At 40.4% G+C, this 18,443-nt stretch overlaps 1 protein-coding gene across 1 annotated transcript in view; it reads right to left on the minus strand.

The window, feature by feature from the left end:
• Positions 1 to 5,738: 5,738 nt before the first annotated feature.
• The window catches only part of TRM10 (tRNA (guanine(9)-N1)-methyltransferase-like protein), a 32,455-nt gene continuing 19,750 nt past the window's right edge, over positions 5,739 to 18,443 (minus strand). Inside the window, exon 3 of the mRNA XM_087689736.1 lies at positions 5,739 to 6,754. Within this exon, the coding sequence (XP_087545862.1) occupies positions 6,605 to 6,754 (150 nt within the window). The 3' untranslated portion in view covers positions 5,739 to 6,604. The remainder of the gene's footprint in view (positions 6,755 to 18,443) is intronic.

The raw sequence follows: 18,443 nt of genomic DNA on the forward strand, positions 1-18,443 counted from the left end.
CATAAAGTTTGACTCTTACTCCGGTAAGAGAGATCCTGCTAAGGCATTAGCCTTTGTCAGGCAATTTGCAGTTCAAGTTGCTTTTTCTTATGGTAATTTCTCAGAAAAGTCCAAGCTCAGGCATGTAGGCATGCACTTGAAAGACACCGCTAGCAATTGGTGGTTGACTCTCATTTTGGAGGGAAGGAAACCTACGACTTGGGAAAAGTTCAAGAAGAAGTTTTATGCCCAGTTCTTGCCTCTTGATTTTGAGAATGATGTCAAGAAGGAGTGGGATTGGCTAGGCCAGAAAGAGCATGAAAAGATCACTAGTTATGTGGACAAGTTTTGGTCTACTCTTCTCAAGATTACTCCTTTCATGGAGATCAACGACGAAGAGAAAAAAAGGAAGTTTGAAGTTGGCCTACTCCCTTATTTACACAGAACCATGAAGGTGTATCAATGTCAGGACGTGTAGAAACCATAGTATACATCAAACTACCAAGAGCTGAAGCATAAGGTATCTTGGCCATTTTAGGCTTACTATCATCTGATGTAGGGCTATCATTTGCACTAAGTTTCACATATGGAGACAATGGTACACTGATAGCTTCCCCCCCCCCCCCCCCCTTCATATTGAAACGTTGTAGAACTTTGCTAATATACTCCTGCCATGATAGATAAAGAAGACCCTTTGATCTGTCTCTGAGTATACTCATGCCAAGAATGTGATTTGCCTCACCAAGATCTTTCATACGTAATGTAAAAAAAATTTGCTTATTAACATTGAGACTCACATAAAGGGGTCGCTCCAAAATATATTACTCTATCCAAGGGATTCAATAGGATAGGGTTTTCTCATCTTTCACATTTTCTTCGTATAGAAACGTACCATATAAAGGCCATAATTGAATAGAAAAAGAAAACTTACAACACTTTTCAAATAGGCCTTAATTTAGTTTATATACATCATTCATCATGAACAATCTTGAAACAATCGCATGTTCTATTAAAGTCAATATACATGTTTAATAGATATAGTAGAGTCACTAGAATGAGAATCATAATATTATAGATATTTTATTTTATTTAATAAAATTATAGCTTTAATAACATATTTACTATTCTCTAAGTTCGTGTAAAAATTTATAAGTATATTTGTACCCTATAACCATACACAAAATCTCTTAAAACCAATCCATTACAAGAATTTAGAGTTTGAAGAAGTGCAATTGCAGTCATGTACATGCCTTAAAGCTATTTAAAAAACAAGGATATCATATCTAAAATTGAATACTTGGTTTGACAACTTTATCAACTAAATTAGTTATCTCTTTTCTTGAAGTAGAACATTCAAAAACTCAATTTCAATAGTTGTCATACACTTTGAATAATTTCAATTACTTATTTAACTCATTGATGTGCTTGTTAGAAGTAGATATTTCATCTGTAGAGCTTAGAGTAGCATTCATATATAAATTTATATAAATAGATATTTCATCCATAGAGCTTAGATAAACCTTCATATATTTATTTATACAAGCAAGCATATAAAACTTGACCACACTATTGGAATATCAAAGCACGTATTTATCAAGACAATGTATATCCATCTTATAATAATGTTGGATATATTGATGAATGTTATGTTTAGCATGAATTAATGAACTATATGGTTCATGAATCTATAGAAGTTGTGCTTACCCACTCTTCAAACAATGTAAATGCAAATTATGACCTACTCATTCATGATAAACAACCCACCAACTACACATTTTGAGCCAAAAATATAGTATACACAGACCTTAAACATCCAAATGACAAAACCTTGAAGATACACCAAAGAGTATGGACTAGCACATGTACAAACTTTGTATACAACTTACTTGTTTGAGTCACTTAATTATGTGCTTGAACTAAACGTGTTAACAATGAAATTTAGGCCACAACTAATAAGCTTCCAACATAAAAGTATGTTTAAGAACACATTACAAAAAACTTAGAATTATTTTTGGGGCCTCTAAGAAATGCCAAGTCATTGCCTTAATAAAAGAAAGGGCCCACTGATAACTATATCCATTATACCTCAAAACTATATCATATAGTATATCATTAGAAAGGTCTTGACGAGTGGGATTTAATGCACCAACCTCAAACAAATTTGGCTTTTATATATTCAACTTGTGGCCTCCGAACAAAAAAGTAACCTCAAAGTTCAATTAACAAAAGCTCATCTTCCTTTGTCCTTATGAAATACTCCCTAGAATCCATAAAACTTAAAAGGCATAAAAGTGAGTCAAAGTTTTCCCTAATGAAATCCATATATATAATATTTCACACACACTTCCACCAATACTAATGCAACTTATAGCTTGTAACATTATTTCATGATAATAGCCCACAAATTGGACTCTTTGAGTCAATATAGTATACACAAACTTCAAACTTCAAACTTCCTAAGCAAAAACCTTGAAGATATGTAAAGCATCACTAGTTGGTGCATTAAAATGGATGTATACAAAATCCAAGCATTACAATATCTTTAAAAAAGCATTTTGCCAAAATGTTCATATCAAGCTTGCATAACTTCACAACAACTAATGAGTACTGACAAAAAAAATGAACAAACTACGGAGAATATGTGGTGTGTGGGGAGATGACTTTGGATATATAGATATTACAATTCCATGATATAAACATAGTCAATGAATCTATGTATACCATATTCCACATCCTTTTGAGAATGTTGATTCAACATACTACTTTCTATTCCATGAACACAAGCTAAACAAATTATAAGGTTTGTGTAAACTATGAAAACACAAATAGATGCTAGTTTGCATCGGATAGATATAATATATCACAGAACAACTTGATGGAGAACTATTAGATCTACTTTAGATAGCCCATCGTAACCATGAACAAACCTAGCAAAAGAGTAACAAGGCAACTAAACAAGTTTTATAATACATTACTTATCTTCTACGAAAAATGAAAAGACTAAACATTTTAAATAAAGATCCTAGAAGTTTGAAAATGTGCATATGTACAATAGCAAAACCAATAATAGATCTACAAAACACTACAAATTCAAACAATACAATTATTTTAAAAACTACATAAACTCAAATGCACATGATAGTTCAAACATGTATGAATTACTATACATCAAGAAACAAACATGGAAATTTTAGATTTTTTTTAAAAAAACAAAAAATACAATGATAATTTTATTTCAATAATACATCTCAACTATTAATTATATACTAGCCGATCCTATTATAATCTATTGGCATCTTTGCTTTAACCAACAAATGCACCACCTATCAAACAAAACTCATGATTTTTAAACAAGCCTACACACAATACAAGATTTGAAATAAATAATTATGTTATATAGGATGTACCAGATGAAACTTAATAAATAAGATTGATTTACCAAGCCATGCACATGTGGAGCTAAATGATGTACACATGATTGTGAAATAGTAAATCCATGTTGGAACATATCATGTAACCCCATATGCAACATTTGACCAAATGCAATATATTCCAACCATGAAATTTTTGTACTAAAAGGCAGAATCATATTGGAAATAGTAAATCCAGATTGAAACATATCTTGTAATCCCATGTGCAACATTTGACCAAATTATGTACTAAAGGGTGGAATCATACAATATAAAGAGTTATCTTATACAGAGTGTACCAGATGAAACTTAATAAATAAATAAGAGATGACTTACCAAGCCATGTCCATGTGGGCCTAAATGATGTACACATGATTCTAAAATAGCAAATCCATATTGGAACGTATCGTGTAAACCCATGTGCAACATTTGACTAAATACATTAAATTTAAACCATGAAAATTTTGTACTAAATGTTTGTATGTGTCTTGACAAAATTCAATAAGTTCTTCCAAGAGATTGATGTGGCCAACTTAATAAGGGATTGCAAACATATATTTATATTAGCATCACATATAACCTTGATGAATTAATATTGCTATTAATCTTCGCAACTTTGATGGACCCCAAGCAGCTCACAAATCTACATAAAAAAGATCTAGTGCATTAGGGACTTTATATTATAAAAGTAAAAGTATGATAAATAAATTTTCAATTATAAAAGTACAAATGCTATAAAATGTAAACAAATGAATGTAAACAATCAAAAGTCCTTTGACATTATAAATAATTATTCCAACAAATAACCAAATATTCTAATGATTTTCATAAAATCATATCAAAAAGTATAACTACATTCTATGTGACAAAAATTTTACACTTTATTAAAACCTTCAATAGAATATGTTTAGAAATCTTAACAAGCATATATATTAATTTATTGAATAAACATTTTTAAAGGCCATCGAATCAAACATAGTTGTTGAAGTATATGCATACAACTACAATACTAACTATAACTTAGCAAATGGAGCATATTGTCCATGCCAAACAAGAGCTAACAACCATCTAGATATTATTCTTTGGTAAAAGAAAATGGTAAAGTAACACTTGATCACATAAAAATCCCTGTACTAACTAATTCTCAGTATCCTCCTGAAACATTTTCCCTTTCTTTTCAACTTCTTTGTCTTTGAATGCAATATCCTCCATCTTTTTCTCTTGTATTGTATCTAAAGAACAACTATCCATATATTGAAGATATACAAGAAATCCAACATCCTTCTGTACAAGAAGACATTGACATTGATTCTGATAAAAAAAGCAATTTGCTTTCCACTTCTTGAATTCCTTATCAATAAGACTAAACCTTGTTTGCAAAGTTGTTCTTACAACATTGTAGCTTCCATTACATCACTATAATAGACAAATCCCTCAATCTCTAAGCCTTCCACATGTCTATCATAAAACTTCCTAAAATCCTTCAACTTATCTTACTTGCACAACAAAAATCATGTTAGATATGCTCAATGCCCCACCATCATAAGATAACACCAATGATCAATGGTACTCAAAGTTATAAGGCCCAAATTATGAGAAACTATGTATGAGCCTATTGAGCCCAAACTTGTATATTAGATGGAATCTATATAACTAGATAGCAAAAATATAATCTTTGTGGACTTTAGACAAAATAAAGCAGTTACGCTGATAGCAATCCGAGGCACAATATATCACGTTGTAAAGCATGAAAGTTATCAAAAACCACTCCTATTTTGAAATACAACAGCCATCAAAGTAACCTCTCCTCAACCCAACCAAAAAAAAAAAATCTTATCGACTAAGAAAGATTTATGTTATTGTCGATAGTCCACCACACCTCAAGCTATAAAAGAAAGACTCCTCCAAAGCCATTATCAATCTATATTTCACCTAGACTACTTTTTTAACTAGCATTAAACTCTTCACTTATCATTTGTCTAAGTCACCATCTAAGCTTCATAATGAAAACACTTGGATGGATACAATCATCTTTGTATTAATTTATTTGAAATTGAATAAGATTTATTCTTCTCAAGTCTATTGTGTATCTAATGTCTAAATTTATCCATTGTGCTGTATTTTTATTTCGACACTGAAAACAAGTACTAGTTCCTTAGCATAGTGGCTACTACATTCAACTACCTCAATAGCTATCTACAAAAAGTAAATGCATAAAAACTTTGAAATTAATGCCTATATACAAAAAAAGAAAATTTATAACATATTGATATTATCCAACATATACATAATCAACGAACAATAAATTTTCAAAAAGCCATTAGCAAGCACCACCAAGTGCTTGATAAGGTGCCTATGTTCCTCATACAAAACCTCAAAGCCTTGATAGACTTTGCATCTTTGCACGTTCCGATGAAAAATATGTATGAACATTCTCTTTTTCATGACGAAGTTTTGAATTAAGGTATGCTTTATCTCTTTTTTTTTTAGTGACGGGTAGTTAAATTATACCAAATCAAGAATATGAAAGTCACAACAAAGGAGTAAAAGAAATTGTCATATGCCAAGAAAGCAATCTCTCTCTCAGCCAAAAAATTGTCATATGCCAAGAAAGCAATCTATCTCTCTCTCTCTCTCAGTCCCAAATAATTGAGTGCATTTAGTGAGGCTGTGAGCCCATGCAAACATTCTAAATTGGGGGGATTATTTAAAATCACTCGCATTTTGAGCCAAAACTGCTGTTAAGAGACATTGTCCTTCTTTTGATTATTTGAATCTCCACCCCGAATTCCCAAAACCTACGTCCGAAGTCCCTACAATTTTACGGCTGTTGTCCTGTTTTTTGGCTAATTTAGCCTGCCTACCTTCTTTGACAGGGCAACAGCCCAAATACCTACCTATCCTATCCTATCCTATCCTATCAGCTAGCATTCTCGTCTGCTTAACCCTCCACTCTTCTCGTTGCGCCCAAGTTCTAATTAAAAACTTGTACAAATCAAAAGGCCAACTCGGTGAAGCAATATGCTTCAACCACACGGAACTTTTATCAATCATGATCCTTCCCTCACCTCCATTTGCCCCTGTTAACTGTGAGCACCATTGACTCTCTAGTCACAATTCGGAGTGACGTTATAGCCAACACTCACATACCCGCTCATACGACTGCATACAAACCTTCATGGCTCACTGTAACCCTTGTACTGCACAAGGCTGTGTCAGCTCTCCATCACAGCATCTTCATTTCCATCATGCACGTCCTCGCTAGATCTTTTCCTTAAAGGAATAACTCTGCGCATGGCTCCCTCCCAATCTTTGACTTCAAGAAAGCACAATATTATCTCAACCACCTGATTCACGGTCAAAACCTGAAAAGAAACAGTAAATGTCACGAGACAACCTAAGCTTCTTATGACGAAACCTTAAAAGAAATAATAGATATGACAAAAGCGCTTCAGATTGTTAGGTTACATCGCGAGTAAAGGGACTAAAAAGACACTTTACATGTTATTTATCCTTGTAGATTTCTGCTGTAAGGGACCCATACCAAACTAGATAACCTTCTATTACACTTCTCTCCTATTTTCAATGCATTGATTCCAACAAGGAAAACAACCGCCACCGCTCTGTTTAAAACATGTATGCTGCTCTTATACAGCGCTTTAGGAGTTTCTCTGATGAAGAGGCATTCATAGGTAATCTTCTCAACTCTCCTACAAGCCAATGCTCTTATAAGACATGTCTCACAGATAAGAAGAGAACCCAGTAGTCTAGGAACATTTCTAACAAGGTTCTCGCTCATTCTATTGCCTAGAACTATCTGTGTTGTTGAGGAAAATGGTGCCATATCAATAAAACAGCAGTTGTCCACAGTTGTGCTGCACACATCCAAATGCACAAATGTGCAACAAGCCTCTTGAAGATTTCCACAATGCTAGTCCATGGTAGGCAGTACCTAAACTTCTCAATGTTTCCTTCTCTGCTAAGTGACCTCATTCTTGACTTCTACCCATCATTACCACCATAAGTATCAAGATGGCAAGATTGCTAGACAAAATGCCCAATTCTGTTGAGTAAGCAACTCATATACTTACACTTGTCCAATCAACTGGAAAACTTCAGAAACCCATCCATGTGACATCATCAACACAATGTGGCAAGCCTCTAAAATATCGACACTAGAACCTCCCAATGGGCAACCCACCTCTATATAGTGTTGAGGTCCACTCAAAACAAACTCCTATATCTGCAGATTTGAGCATCCCACCTCCATAGCTTACAGCTGGTTCTCTTGCTAACAGCACAACCAAATTCCAATCATCTCCTAAACTAGGGCTAAGCACAAGTCATCAACAACCTATATACCTGCAATAAGCATATCTATGTCTTGGCAGACCTTATATTACTGCCCAAGAAATCAATCTTAATGGGCAATCTCTACCAAACAAGAGCCATGCTACAATGGCTTCACTCCCATGTTATCTATACACCATTGGTCCCCCACCATCTATGGGTACCTGTGCAAAGAAGACACATCCTAGACCAAAGCTCTAAAGCACTGCTCTCTAACTCTAGCAAATCTTAATCACAACCCAAACCGCAATGAGCCTAGAACTGCAAATGTTGAATCCAAGGATTTATAAAACTGTGTGCACCCACTCAGTCACTACTAGAAGATGATGTCAAATCACTATCACTTCCTTAAATGACCCGTTCATCGAAGTCTTGCTATGTTGTCTCCACTAAGAACACTCGTAACAGTTGCGATCCCTTTTGCTTGCACTTGAAACACTTGGTCCTCCTCTTGCAGCAGTTATGTCTCATCACAAGTAGCGGTCTCCTTGGCAGAGTCTCTCTCGCTGCTCATGGACTCGCCCTTCTCATTGACCTTTGCAGCAACGCAATAGTGAGGCTGACCAACCTTCATCCACTTCTCTTGCTACTTAAATGTGGTGGCCAACTCTGTGGTTTGCTCTAAAGATCCGGACAACATGCCTCCATGTTTGCTGAAATAGTGGTATGCAGGTCATCCACAAATCTTTCAAAACGTACAAAAAACAAGGTGTTACTAGTAAACTTGTCATTCTCTTGGGCCTTATCCTGGTCCCTAGTCTTTGCAGCAATAGACCAATTATGTTGACTAGTCTATTGCTCCTTTCTTCTCCCCCTTCTCATGTGTGGTAGCCATCCATGGCTCACTCCAAGAAAGCTACTAATTGGACTTCTACATCTATTGAATAGCAATAAGCAAGTTGTCCACGAAACATGAAACCAAGTAAAAATTTGGTGGAGTGAAGGAAGTATAAACATCCTCCTCTTGCTTCTAACAATGTATTCCCACTCTTTCCATTGTTGTGACTTGTAGTCTGTCACAGTGAAGTGTTGAAGAATGGCCAAATACATCTCAATCCGAGAGCTGATCACATGTCCATGCACAAATCCCACAAAAGTAAAGTCTCGAAATATCCTGAGAATATTGTGTTTCAAGCCCAAATATTGAGTATAAACTTTAAATAATATTGTGTATTTTTTGTATTGGACATAGCATCATATGCATGTCCAAGATTTATTAGTCCAATCAATCATAGTAGCCAGAAACGTTAGAAACGTTTAGAAACGAAACGTCAAAATATGTTTCATAAGTTTCTTTCAAGAGGGGGTAAAATAAGAAACGCCGGTTTTTTTGTATAGGGATTTTTAATAGTTTTGACTAGGGAAAGAGGTTCTAAACCTCTATGGAACTCTCTCTTAAACAAAGAATGGCTAATTGAGCTTGAGTGATAATAGAGTCAATTGAGAATAATACATTATGCGTTACATACCAATGATCCATTATTGACTTGTCACTTATGTCAAAGTTAAGTCTTTGGACAAGCTATACTATGGTTTAGAACTCAAACATTATGATTCATACATATCATACAAAGAAAATTGAAATTAACATGTAAATAGCCTATCTATAATATGGACTGAGTCAAGTTGCAACATCAAACAAACTCACATAATGTCAAAATCGAGAATGAATCGTAATATATCACAAATAACTCATAAATGAGACTAAAGTTATATAATATTCAAATCTCAAGACAAGAATAGATACTAGATTAACAAAGTCCAATAACTAAACAAAATCACAAAAAAATCACTCTCTCACCATAAAACTCGAGCCCTCACAATCATTACGCATCATCATCATCATGTTTAACATTGACCAATAGTTTTTGTCAAAAAAACCATGTTTTGGTTCCAACTTACCAAAACAATTAAAAAATTTTAAAATGCCCACGTTTTTTACTCTCAGAAACGTTTCGACTTCAAGAAACGTTTCGTAAGTTTCAAATTCAAAGAAACGTGTTTCTTAGCTACTATGTAATCAATATTGTATTGGTATCAAACAGTACTTATCGAACATCATTGGACATGACAACCATGGTTGAGCGAATCGAGACAGTGGAAAGCTCAAGTGAGTAACAAGAATGAATGAGATGGGAAAGAGAGACACTGACACCTATACAAAGAGAGAGACACAAAGAGAGAGAGAGAGAGAGAGAGAGAGAGAATGTATGGACATATTGTGCATGAGAGAGGAGTGTGCCATGAGAGAGAGAGAGAGAGAATGTATGTGTTTATATGAGAGAAAGAGTATAAGTGTATCATGTATAAGAGACAGAGAGAGACACAAAGACAGAGAGAAAATGTATGTGTATCAGGAGAAAAGTGTATTGTGTGCGCGTGTGTTTTTAGGGGGGAGAGGCGAGGGGCGAGGGGAGAGAGAGAGAGAGACACACACACACACATCGAATGAGCCATTAGATTGCACATGGAGACTCCTATCAAAGTCTAATGGAGACATAGGAGCTTCGGCAGTTTATGTGCATTTTCTTCAATTGTCATCTTCCTCTGTACATTCCTAGGCTAGTTTTAGCTTTCCACAGTCTGCCTACACTTTGTCGAACATTGTTATTGTCATCAAGGATTTTTTGAAGGCCTCCCTATCTTTTTTTGGCATTTTTCAGAGTGACCAGCATTTATTACCAGTCGGCCAACATTTATGACCCCTACAAGTGTAGTGTGAAGACATGCTAGGGTTTGCATAGAGAAAACACAGTATGTACAACCAAGGCTGAAACACAAATACTAAAAAAGAGACAAGCAAAACTCAAACCCTAAACCCTTAACGCAAAAACTCAAAACTCAAACACAGAGAGAAGAAACTCATAAGTAAAAGAAAGATCTTGAGCCAAAGCCCTGCAAATGTATTTTCCTAGGATATGGTGATGAGGGTGAAATGGGGTATGGGTTATGGAATCCTGAAAAAAGGAAAATTGTACACAGTAATGATGTTATCTTCCGAGAAGATCACATGCACAAACAGCCTGAAAAGACTGAGAAAGTCAAAAGGGTTGTATTCCAGGAAGATGTACCGATAGGAGCAAAGAATGCCCGTTGGGCACCAACAAATACTTGATGTAAATAGCCATGAAAATGCAAGGAACAATGCTGAAAACAATCGACAAGATATTCCCCATGATGTACCACAATTTCAGTAAGAACAGATGCCTTTGAAACAACCAGAACCGGCTATACAGCATGCTGAACCTACAAAACAGCAAGCTGTTAATGCAGATTTGCAAGCTAAACAGCCAGCAAATCTTGATCATTGGGTCCATAGGTCAACCAGAATGCAAAGACAGCCAGATAGGTCTATTCCTAGTATCAATTCTCTTGACGGATTTGGTGAGCCATCATGCTTCAAGGAAGCAATAGATAGAAAAGACAGTAAGAAATGGCATAAGGCTATGCTATCATAGATGGAATCTCTCATGAAAAATGGTACTTGGGATTTAGTGCATTTGCCTAAAGGGTAGAAATTGCTACCATGCAAATGGGTTTACAAAATGAAAGTCACTTCTGATTCTTTGCCAAGGTACACGATTGGTTGCTAAAGGGCATAAGCAAGAACATGAAATTGATTTTGATGAAATTTTCTCATGTAGTCAAAATGACTACTTTGCGAACCATTTTGGGCATGGTTGCATCTGAAGATATGGAACTCATACAGATGGATGTAAAAACAGTTTTCTTACATGGTGATTTGCATGAGGAGATCTATATGCAGCAGCCTAAGGGTTTTGTTGCAAAGGGGAAAGACCACATGGTATGTAAAACTCAACAAGAGTTTGTATAGGCTGAAACAGACACCATGAGAATGATATCATGAATTCAATACATTTATGCAATCTCAAGGATTCCATACATCTCAAGTTGATCATTGCTTATACACCAAAAAGGCAACAGATGGCAGCCTTATTCTCTTGGTTTTGTATGTGGATGACATGCTGATTGCAAGCAAGGATGTTCGTGCTTTCGACTCCTTGAAACAAAGCCTACACAGTAGCTTTGATATGAAGGATCTTTGTGAGGCTAATCATATTCTTAGCATGCGTATACTCAAGGGCAAATCGCACGGTCTTCTCTATCCATCATAGCAAGAGTATGTTACTAAGGTTTTGCAACATTTCAATATGGAGGGGGGAAAACCCATTGGTGTACCGTTGCCTCTATATGTGAAACTTAGTGCAAATGACAACCTACATCTAATGATTGAAAATCTGAGATGGCCAAGATTCCTTATCTTTCAGCTCTTGGTAGCTTGATGTATGCTATGGTTGCTACATGTCCTTGACATTGCATTTGCGATGGGAGTGGTTAGCAAGTACATCGCATATCTTGTCAAAAAGCATTAGAAAGCAATGAAGGATATCATGAGATACCTTAAGGGCACAAAGGACTTATGCACCTGCTTTGGGAAGCAGAAGTCATCTGTTGTTGGCTTCACGGATGCAGACTATGTTAGTCATCCTGACTGCAAAAAGTCTACTTCAAGATATATGTTCACATTCACACGGAAAGCAGTCTCTTGGATATCCAGGCTGCAAAAGTGTATTGCATTATCTACTACAAAGATGGCTACCACCGAGGCATGCAAGGAGACTTTATAGCTTTCACGTCTGGTAAGAGAGCTTGGCATTACAAAGGTTCCTATCCTCCACTGTGATAGTCAAAGTGCTATCATGCTAGCACCGAATCCTATCTTTCATGCAAAGACAAAGCACATACAGGTAAAGTATCATTTTATCAAGGATGTACTAAGTACTTGATAACAAGTCTTAGAGATCACAGCCAGCCAGCCAGGCAGGTCAGGCAGGTGCAGTCGGACAGGCAGTCGGACTGCACAGTCGGACTGCCACGTGACTGCACAGTCGGACTGCCACGCGGCAGTCCGACCAGTGCAGTCAGTCAGCTGCATTTAATGCAGCCGACAGGATATTTTTCTGCGTCCTATTTTTTGGCAGATTCTGGCTATAAATAGCTGACATCCCCAGCAGTCTCCTACACACTTCTCTGCTCGCAGATTACAGACCCGTGACACGCGCAGATTCCGACTTCAGCGGACTTTGAGGTGAACAGCAGGTTGCATCGTCGAGGTGGAGACACGCAGTCCAGCGCACTGCGCCCGTGTATATATCTGCATATCTTTGTATTCAGCACACTTTATACAGCAGATCTTCATCTTCCACTGTCTCTTTCTCTCTCTTCTCTCTCTGCGTTCTCTCTCTCTCAGTCCTACGCTTCCGCACCGCTGCACTCTGACATGGTATCAGAGCAGTGTTAGAGGGCTGACTGAGCGCAGAATCAACCTGAAGAGGAGTTTCCATCGCGACACAAATTTGCGTTTTTTGCGTTTGAGGGCAGACAGGAGGGCTGCGCCTTGGAACAAGGCTGAAGCGAGTGTGGGCGCGCAGGAAAGGAGTCCAGGTGGTGGATTTGCTGCTGTTTACTGCTGTTTGACGCGGAGGAAGTTTGAGTTTTCAGCCTACAAGTGCAGGTTTTGCTTTTTCATCGCCTCCAGCGGGTGAAGAAGCTTCACGACGCGGAAGAGCCTTAGCAGGCTGAGTTTTCACAGTCCTAGGGGGCTGCTTTTGCATTTGTGAAGGCATTACAGGTGAAGATGTCTACAGAGATTGACTTGGAGTTCCAGTCGATTATGGACCGGAAGGTGCCTGTCTTTCCGGCTCTTCCTGCAGATCAGAAGCTCGACGGCGGCAACTACCGCATTTGGCGCATCATGATGTTGGCCATCCTTGATTCCTATGATTTGGCGGAGCTGGTACAGGAGGAGATCGACCGGCCCTCGGTAAGAGATGAGTCCAAACTCTCTTCCGATGCTCGTGCGGAGTTGGCCAAGGCTCAGTCTCATTGGAACAAACTGAATGCCAGGATTCGTTCCTTTCTCTTTCTATCATGTACTACAGCCGTGATCGCTCACATTGAGCACTTGATGGTGGCTCGGGAGATATGGCCGGAGCTTGATCAGATGTACAATCGAATGACCCTTATGAAGCAGGTTTCTTTGGAGGTACAGATGCGGACCTTGTCCATAAACAAGTCTTCTTCGCTGCGGGAGCACATTAACAAGCTAAGGCAGCTTCAGATGCAGGTTCAGAATGCGGGGAAGCTGATTTCCTCCGAAGACATGGCGATCACACTTTTGTCCCAGTTGCCGCCACGATTCAGTACATTGTACTCTGCCCTTATTGCTTCGGGGCGAGAGTCTACTCTTCGGTGGGAAGAGCTGGTTCCTATGGTCTTGGACCAAGAGGAACAGTTAAAGGGACAGAATGCTTCCAAGTCGGAGGCGCTGACAGGTCAAGCCTCTCAGAAGAAGGGGAAGGACCAAAAGAAGAAGAAGGGGGATAACAAGTCCAAGAAGGACAAGGAGAAGGATAAGGACAAAGACTCCACATGCCATATTTGTGGAAAGACTGGCCATTGGAAGAAGGATTGCCCTGACAAAGACAAAAAGGACACCAACAAGAAGGACACAAAGGATTCTGGAGCGGTGGCTGCACCCTCATCAGCTGCATTTCTTCATCTAGATGTCATTGAGGACGCTTCACCGAATGCTTCTAATGCTGCGATGACGGCTCCCCAGGCTCGAGAGTGGATTGTTGATAGTGGTGCCTCCCGGCACATGACTCCTTGATCAGATGGTGTTCCCCAATTGCGACCCTCGCGTGGGCACATTCTCATTGGAGACAGCTCTTCAGTATCTATTGCAGGTCGGGGTAAGATGCAGCTTATTCCAGATGGACGAGGTGGTACCCATACCTCAGAGGTTTTGCATGTACCAGGCTTAGGGTACCATCTCCTGTCAGTTCATAAGATTTGCTCCCTTGGCCTTTGGTGGAGTTTGACAGTACTACGGTGCAAGTCCTTGATCGTGGATCGAGGAAGGTTCTCTCATCCGGATATGAGGAGAACGGCATTTATAAATTGAAGTCTTCCACCGCTCTCTCTACTCTTCTTCTTACCTCTCAGTCACAGCCAGAGTTATGGCATGCTCGGTTTGGTCACCTGAACTATGATTATCTTCGGAGGGCGTCACGTGGACAGCTTGTTCGAGGGTTGCCGGATATAGTGGTGAGCCAACAGCCATGTGTCTCCTGCATTCGGGGGAAGCAGCATAGGGATGCCATTCCCCACACAGCTTCGCGGTGGTCTACTTCACCGATGGAGCTTGTATCTACGGATCTATGTGGCCCTATGAGGAATGAGTCCTTGCGTGGGAGCTCCTACTTCATGCTGATCGTGGATGACTACAGCAGGATGACATGGGCCTACTTCTTGGCATTAAAGTCAGAAGCATTCTCACACTTCAAGGATTGGCTTCTCTTTGAGGAGAACCGATCGGGCCGGAAGTTGAAGACCTTGCGATCCGACAAGGGCGGTAAATTTGTTTCTAATGAGTTTGCTCGGTTTTGTGCAGATAAAGGAATTCACCAGGAGTTTGCCAATACCAACACTCCTCAAGAAAATGGCATTCTTGAACGGAAGAACCGCAGTGTGATCGAGATGGCGTGCACCATGATGGAGCACCGACAGACCCCTCAGGTTCTGTGGGCCGAGGCTATGGCTACTGCAGTCCACATCCTTAATCGATCCCCTACTTCGGCCGTGGAAGGGATGACCCCGTTTGAGGCTTATTTTGGGACGAAGCCAGATGTTTCTTACTTCCGGGTCTTTGGGTGTGATGCCTATGTTCACATTCCCAAGGCTCACCGTGATAAATTTGAAGCAGCTTCCCGAAGATAGGTATTTGTTGGCTACAGCTCCCACTCCCAAGGCTACCGATTGTATGATCCCGTCAAGCGGGATGTGTACACTAGCCGCGATGTGCGGTTTGTGGAGGTTCCGGCTATCTCAACGGGTGAGGAGCATCCCGTTCTTGGAGATCCAGGGGAGAGTTGGGCTCCTTCTACCGTTCCACTGGAGCCCGTGCCTTTTGATTATGATTCTGTTTCTGACACAGAGTCTACTATTCCACCGGTCGCCCCTGAGGAGTTACCAACGGTGGATATTCCAGAGTCTTCCGCTGATGGAGAGAGACGAGGGGAGGTTCGGCCTCCTCCTCGCTGGGCCCGTGACACACTCCGTGATTCAGGGATCGAGAGGGTTCCTGAGGAGTGGGGACCGCAGGATGGTCCGCGGCGATCACGGTGGCACCAGGCACATTCTACGGAGCTTGTTTGCTCTAACTATTGTTTGATGACCGTGTTATGCAGGATCGAGAGTCCACCTCCGTGAAGGAGGCTTTACAGTCCGCACCATGGAAGAAAGCTATGGAAGCCGAGTTGGAGGCTATTGAGAGGAATGGCACTTGGTCACTCGTGCCCCGCCCCCCGAATAAGAAGGTGATTGGCGTCAAGTGGGTCTTCAAGACCAAATACCTTAGCGACGGTTCTTTGGATAAGCACAAGGCTTGCCTTGTGGCTAAAGGTTTTGCCCAGCGCCCAGGGATTGATTGTCATGATACTTTTGCCCCTACCGCTCGTATGGCGACCAGTAGAGCTGTCCTTGCCTTGGCTAGCCATAGGAGATGGCCTGTTTACCAGTTGGATGTGAAGTCGGCCTTCCTCAATGGTGATTTGAAGGAGGAGATCTATGTTGAGCAGCCTCTTGGCTTTGGATCTTCAGATGGGAAAGTCTACAGGTTGAAAAAGGCCTTGTATGGCCTCAAGCAGGCTCCGCGTGCATGGAACGAGAAGATTGATTCGTTCCTCCAGTCTCAGTTGGGATATCGGCGTTCCAAGGCCAATCCGCAGCTTTATGTTCACACTTCCGAGGATGGTTGTGTGCTTTTTGTCTTATATGTTGATGATTTGATTGTCACAGGTGATGATGCACAGCAGGTCCAAGAGACGAAGTCAGCTTTACATCGGACGTTCGAGATGACGGACTTGGGTCTACTCCATTTCTTTTTGGGCCATGAGATTTATCAGTCCCAGAGGGGGATCTTCATCTCTCAACAGAGATATGTACAGGAGCTCTTGGTGTCTTTTGAGATGGAGGATTGTCGGGCCCTTTCTACTCCTATGGATCCGAACTGGAAGGCCACTTCCCATTCAGCTTCTCCTTTGGCGGATGCTTCCCGCTATCGTCAGTTGATTGGGTTCTTAATTTGGCTTCTCAACACTAGGGTTGATCTTTGTTTTGCTGTTGGGCTCTTGGCAGGGTTCATGAGTGAACCTAAGACGATGCATTGGCAGGCTGCTCAGAGGATACTTCGGTATTTGAGGGGGACGTCTGATTTAGGGATTCATTACCCCACAGGGACAGATGGTTCAAATCTTGTACTTGCAGGTTGGAGCGACTCGGATTGGGCCGGTGATGTGGACCACAGGCGGTCTACTACAGGTTACTGTTTTACCTTGGGTGCAGGTGTTATCTCATGGAGTAGCAAGAAGCAGCCCACGGTAGCCCTTTCGTCTACTGAGGCGGAGTATCGGGCCGCGTCTTCCACCACATGTGAGGCTGTGTGGCTTCGGAGATTATTGGAGGAGCTTGGGTGCCCCCAGACTCGTCCTACTTTGCTGCAATGTGACAATGAGAGTTGCATTGCCTTGGCACGGAACCCTATTTTTCATACCCGGACGAAGCACATAGAGATCCAGTACCACTTCATCAGAGAGAAGCTTCTGGATGAGACCATCACTGTGGAGTATTGCAAGACGGAGGACAATCTTGCGGATTTGTTTACGAAGGCACTTCCCCAGGCTCTACTTCGGAGACAATCCAGATCCCTCAGGCTTCTGCCCTGCCCAGGCTCTGAGAGGGGGTGTTAGAGATCACAGCCAAGCAGGCAGGCAGGTCAGGCAAGTGCAGTCGGATAGGCAGTCGGGCTGCACAGTCGGACTGCCACGTGGCAGTCCGACCAATACAGTCAGTCGGCTGCATTTAATGCAGCCGACAGGATATTTTTCTGCGCCATGTTTTTTGGCAGATTCTGGCTATAAATAGCCGACATCCCCAGCAGTCTCCTATACACTTCTCTCCTCGCAGATTACAGACCGGTGACACGCGCAGATTCCGTCTCTGTTTTCAGATTTCAGACAGGAGACAATGCAGACTGCAGCGGACTTCGAGGTGAACAGCAAGTTGCATCGTCGAGATGGAGACACGCAGTCCAGCGCACTGCGCCCGTGTATATATCTGCATATCTTTGTATTCAGCACACTTTATACAGCAGATCTTCATCTTCCACTGTCTCTTTCTCTCTCTTCTCTCTCTGCGTTCTCTCTCTCTCAGTCCTACGCTTCCGCACCGTTGCACTCTGACAACAAGAGCATTGAGCTTGTCAAGGTACATACCAATGATAACCTTGCAAACCTTCTCACAAAGGGTCTTCTAGCAAAGTGGTTTACTCGTTGCCACTAGATGATGGGGGTTGGATAGTATATATATATATTTCAACTTTGTACATACATAGACTTATCTTTTTCTTTCCTCTACCTTTAGCCACATTGCATTTAGATGGGAGGTTGTTGGGAATAAAGGGTCACCATAATTTCACGTGTTTAAGTGTAGACACACCCTTACACACACGCGCACACACACACACACGCATGTGTGTGTGTGTGTGTGTGTACCTAAAGTGGTGCTTGGAGACTATACCCACATCGAGTCTTCTACTCTCTCTCTCTCTCTCTCTCTCTC

Source organism: Lygodium microphyllum, chromosome 12 (assembly GCF_053477565.2).
Source record: "Lygodium microphyllum isolate KBCC chromosome 12, Lygodium_microphyllum_v1.1.10, whole genome shotgun sequence".
NCBI lineage: Eukaryota > Viridiplantae > Streptophyta > Polypodiopsida > Schizaeales > Lygodiaceae > Lygodium > Lygodium microphyllum.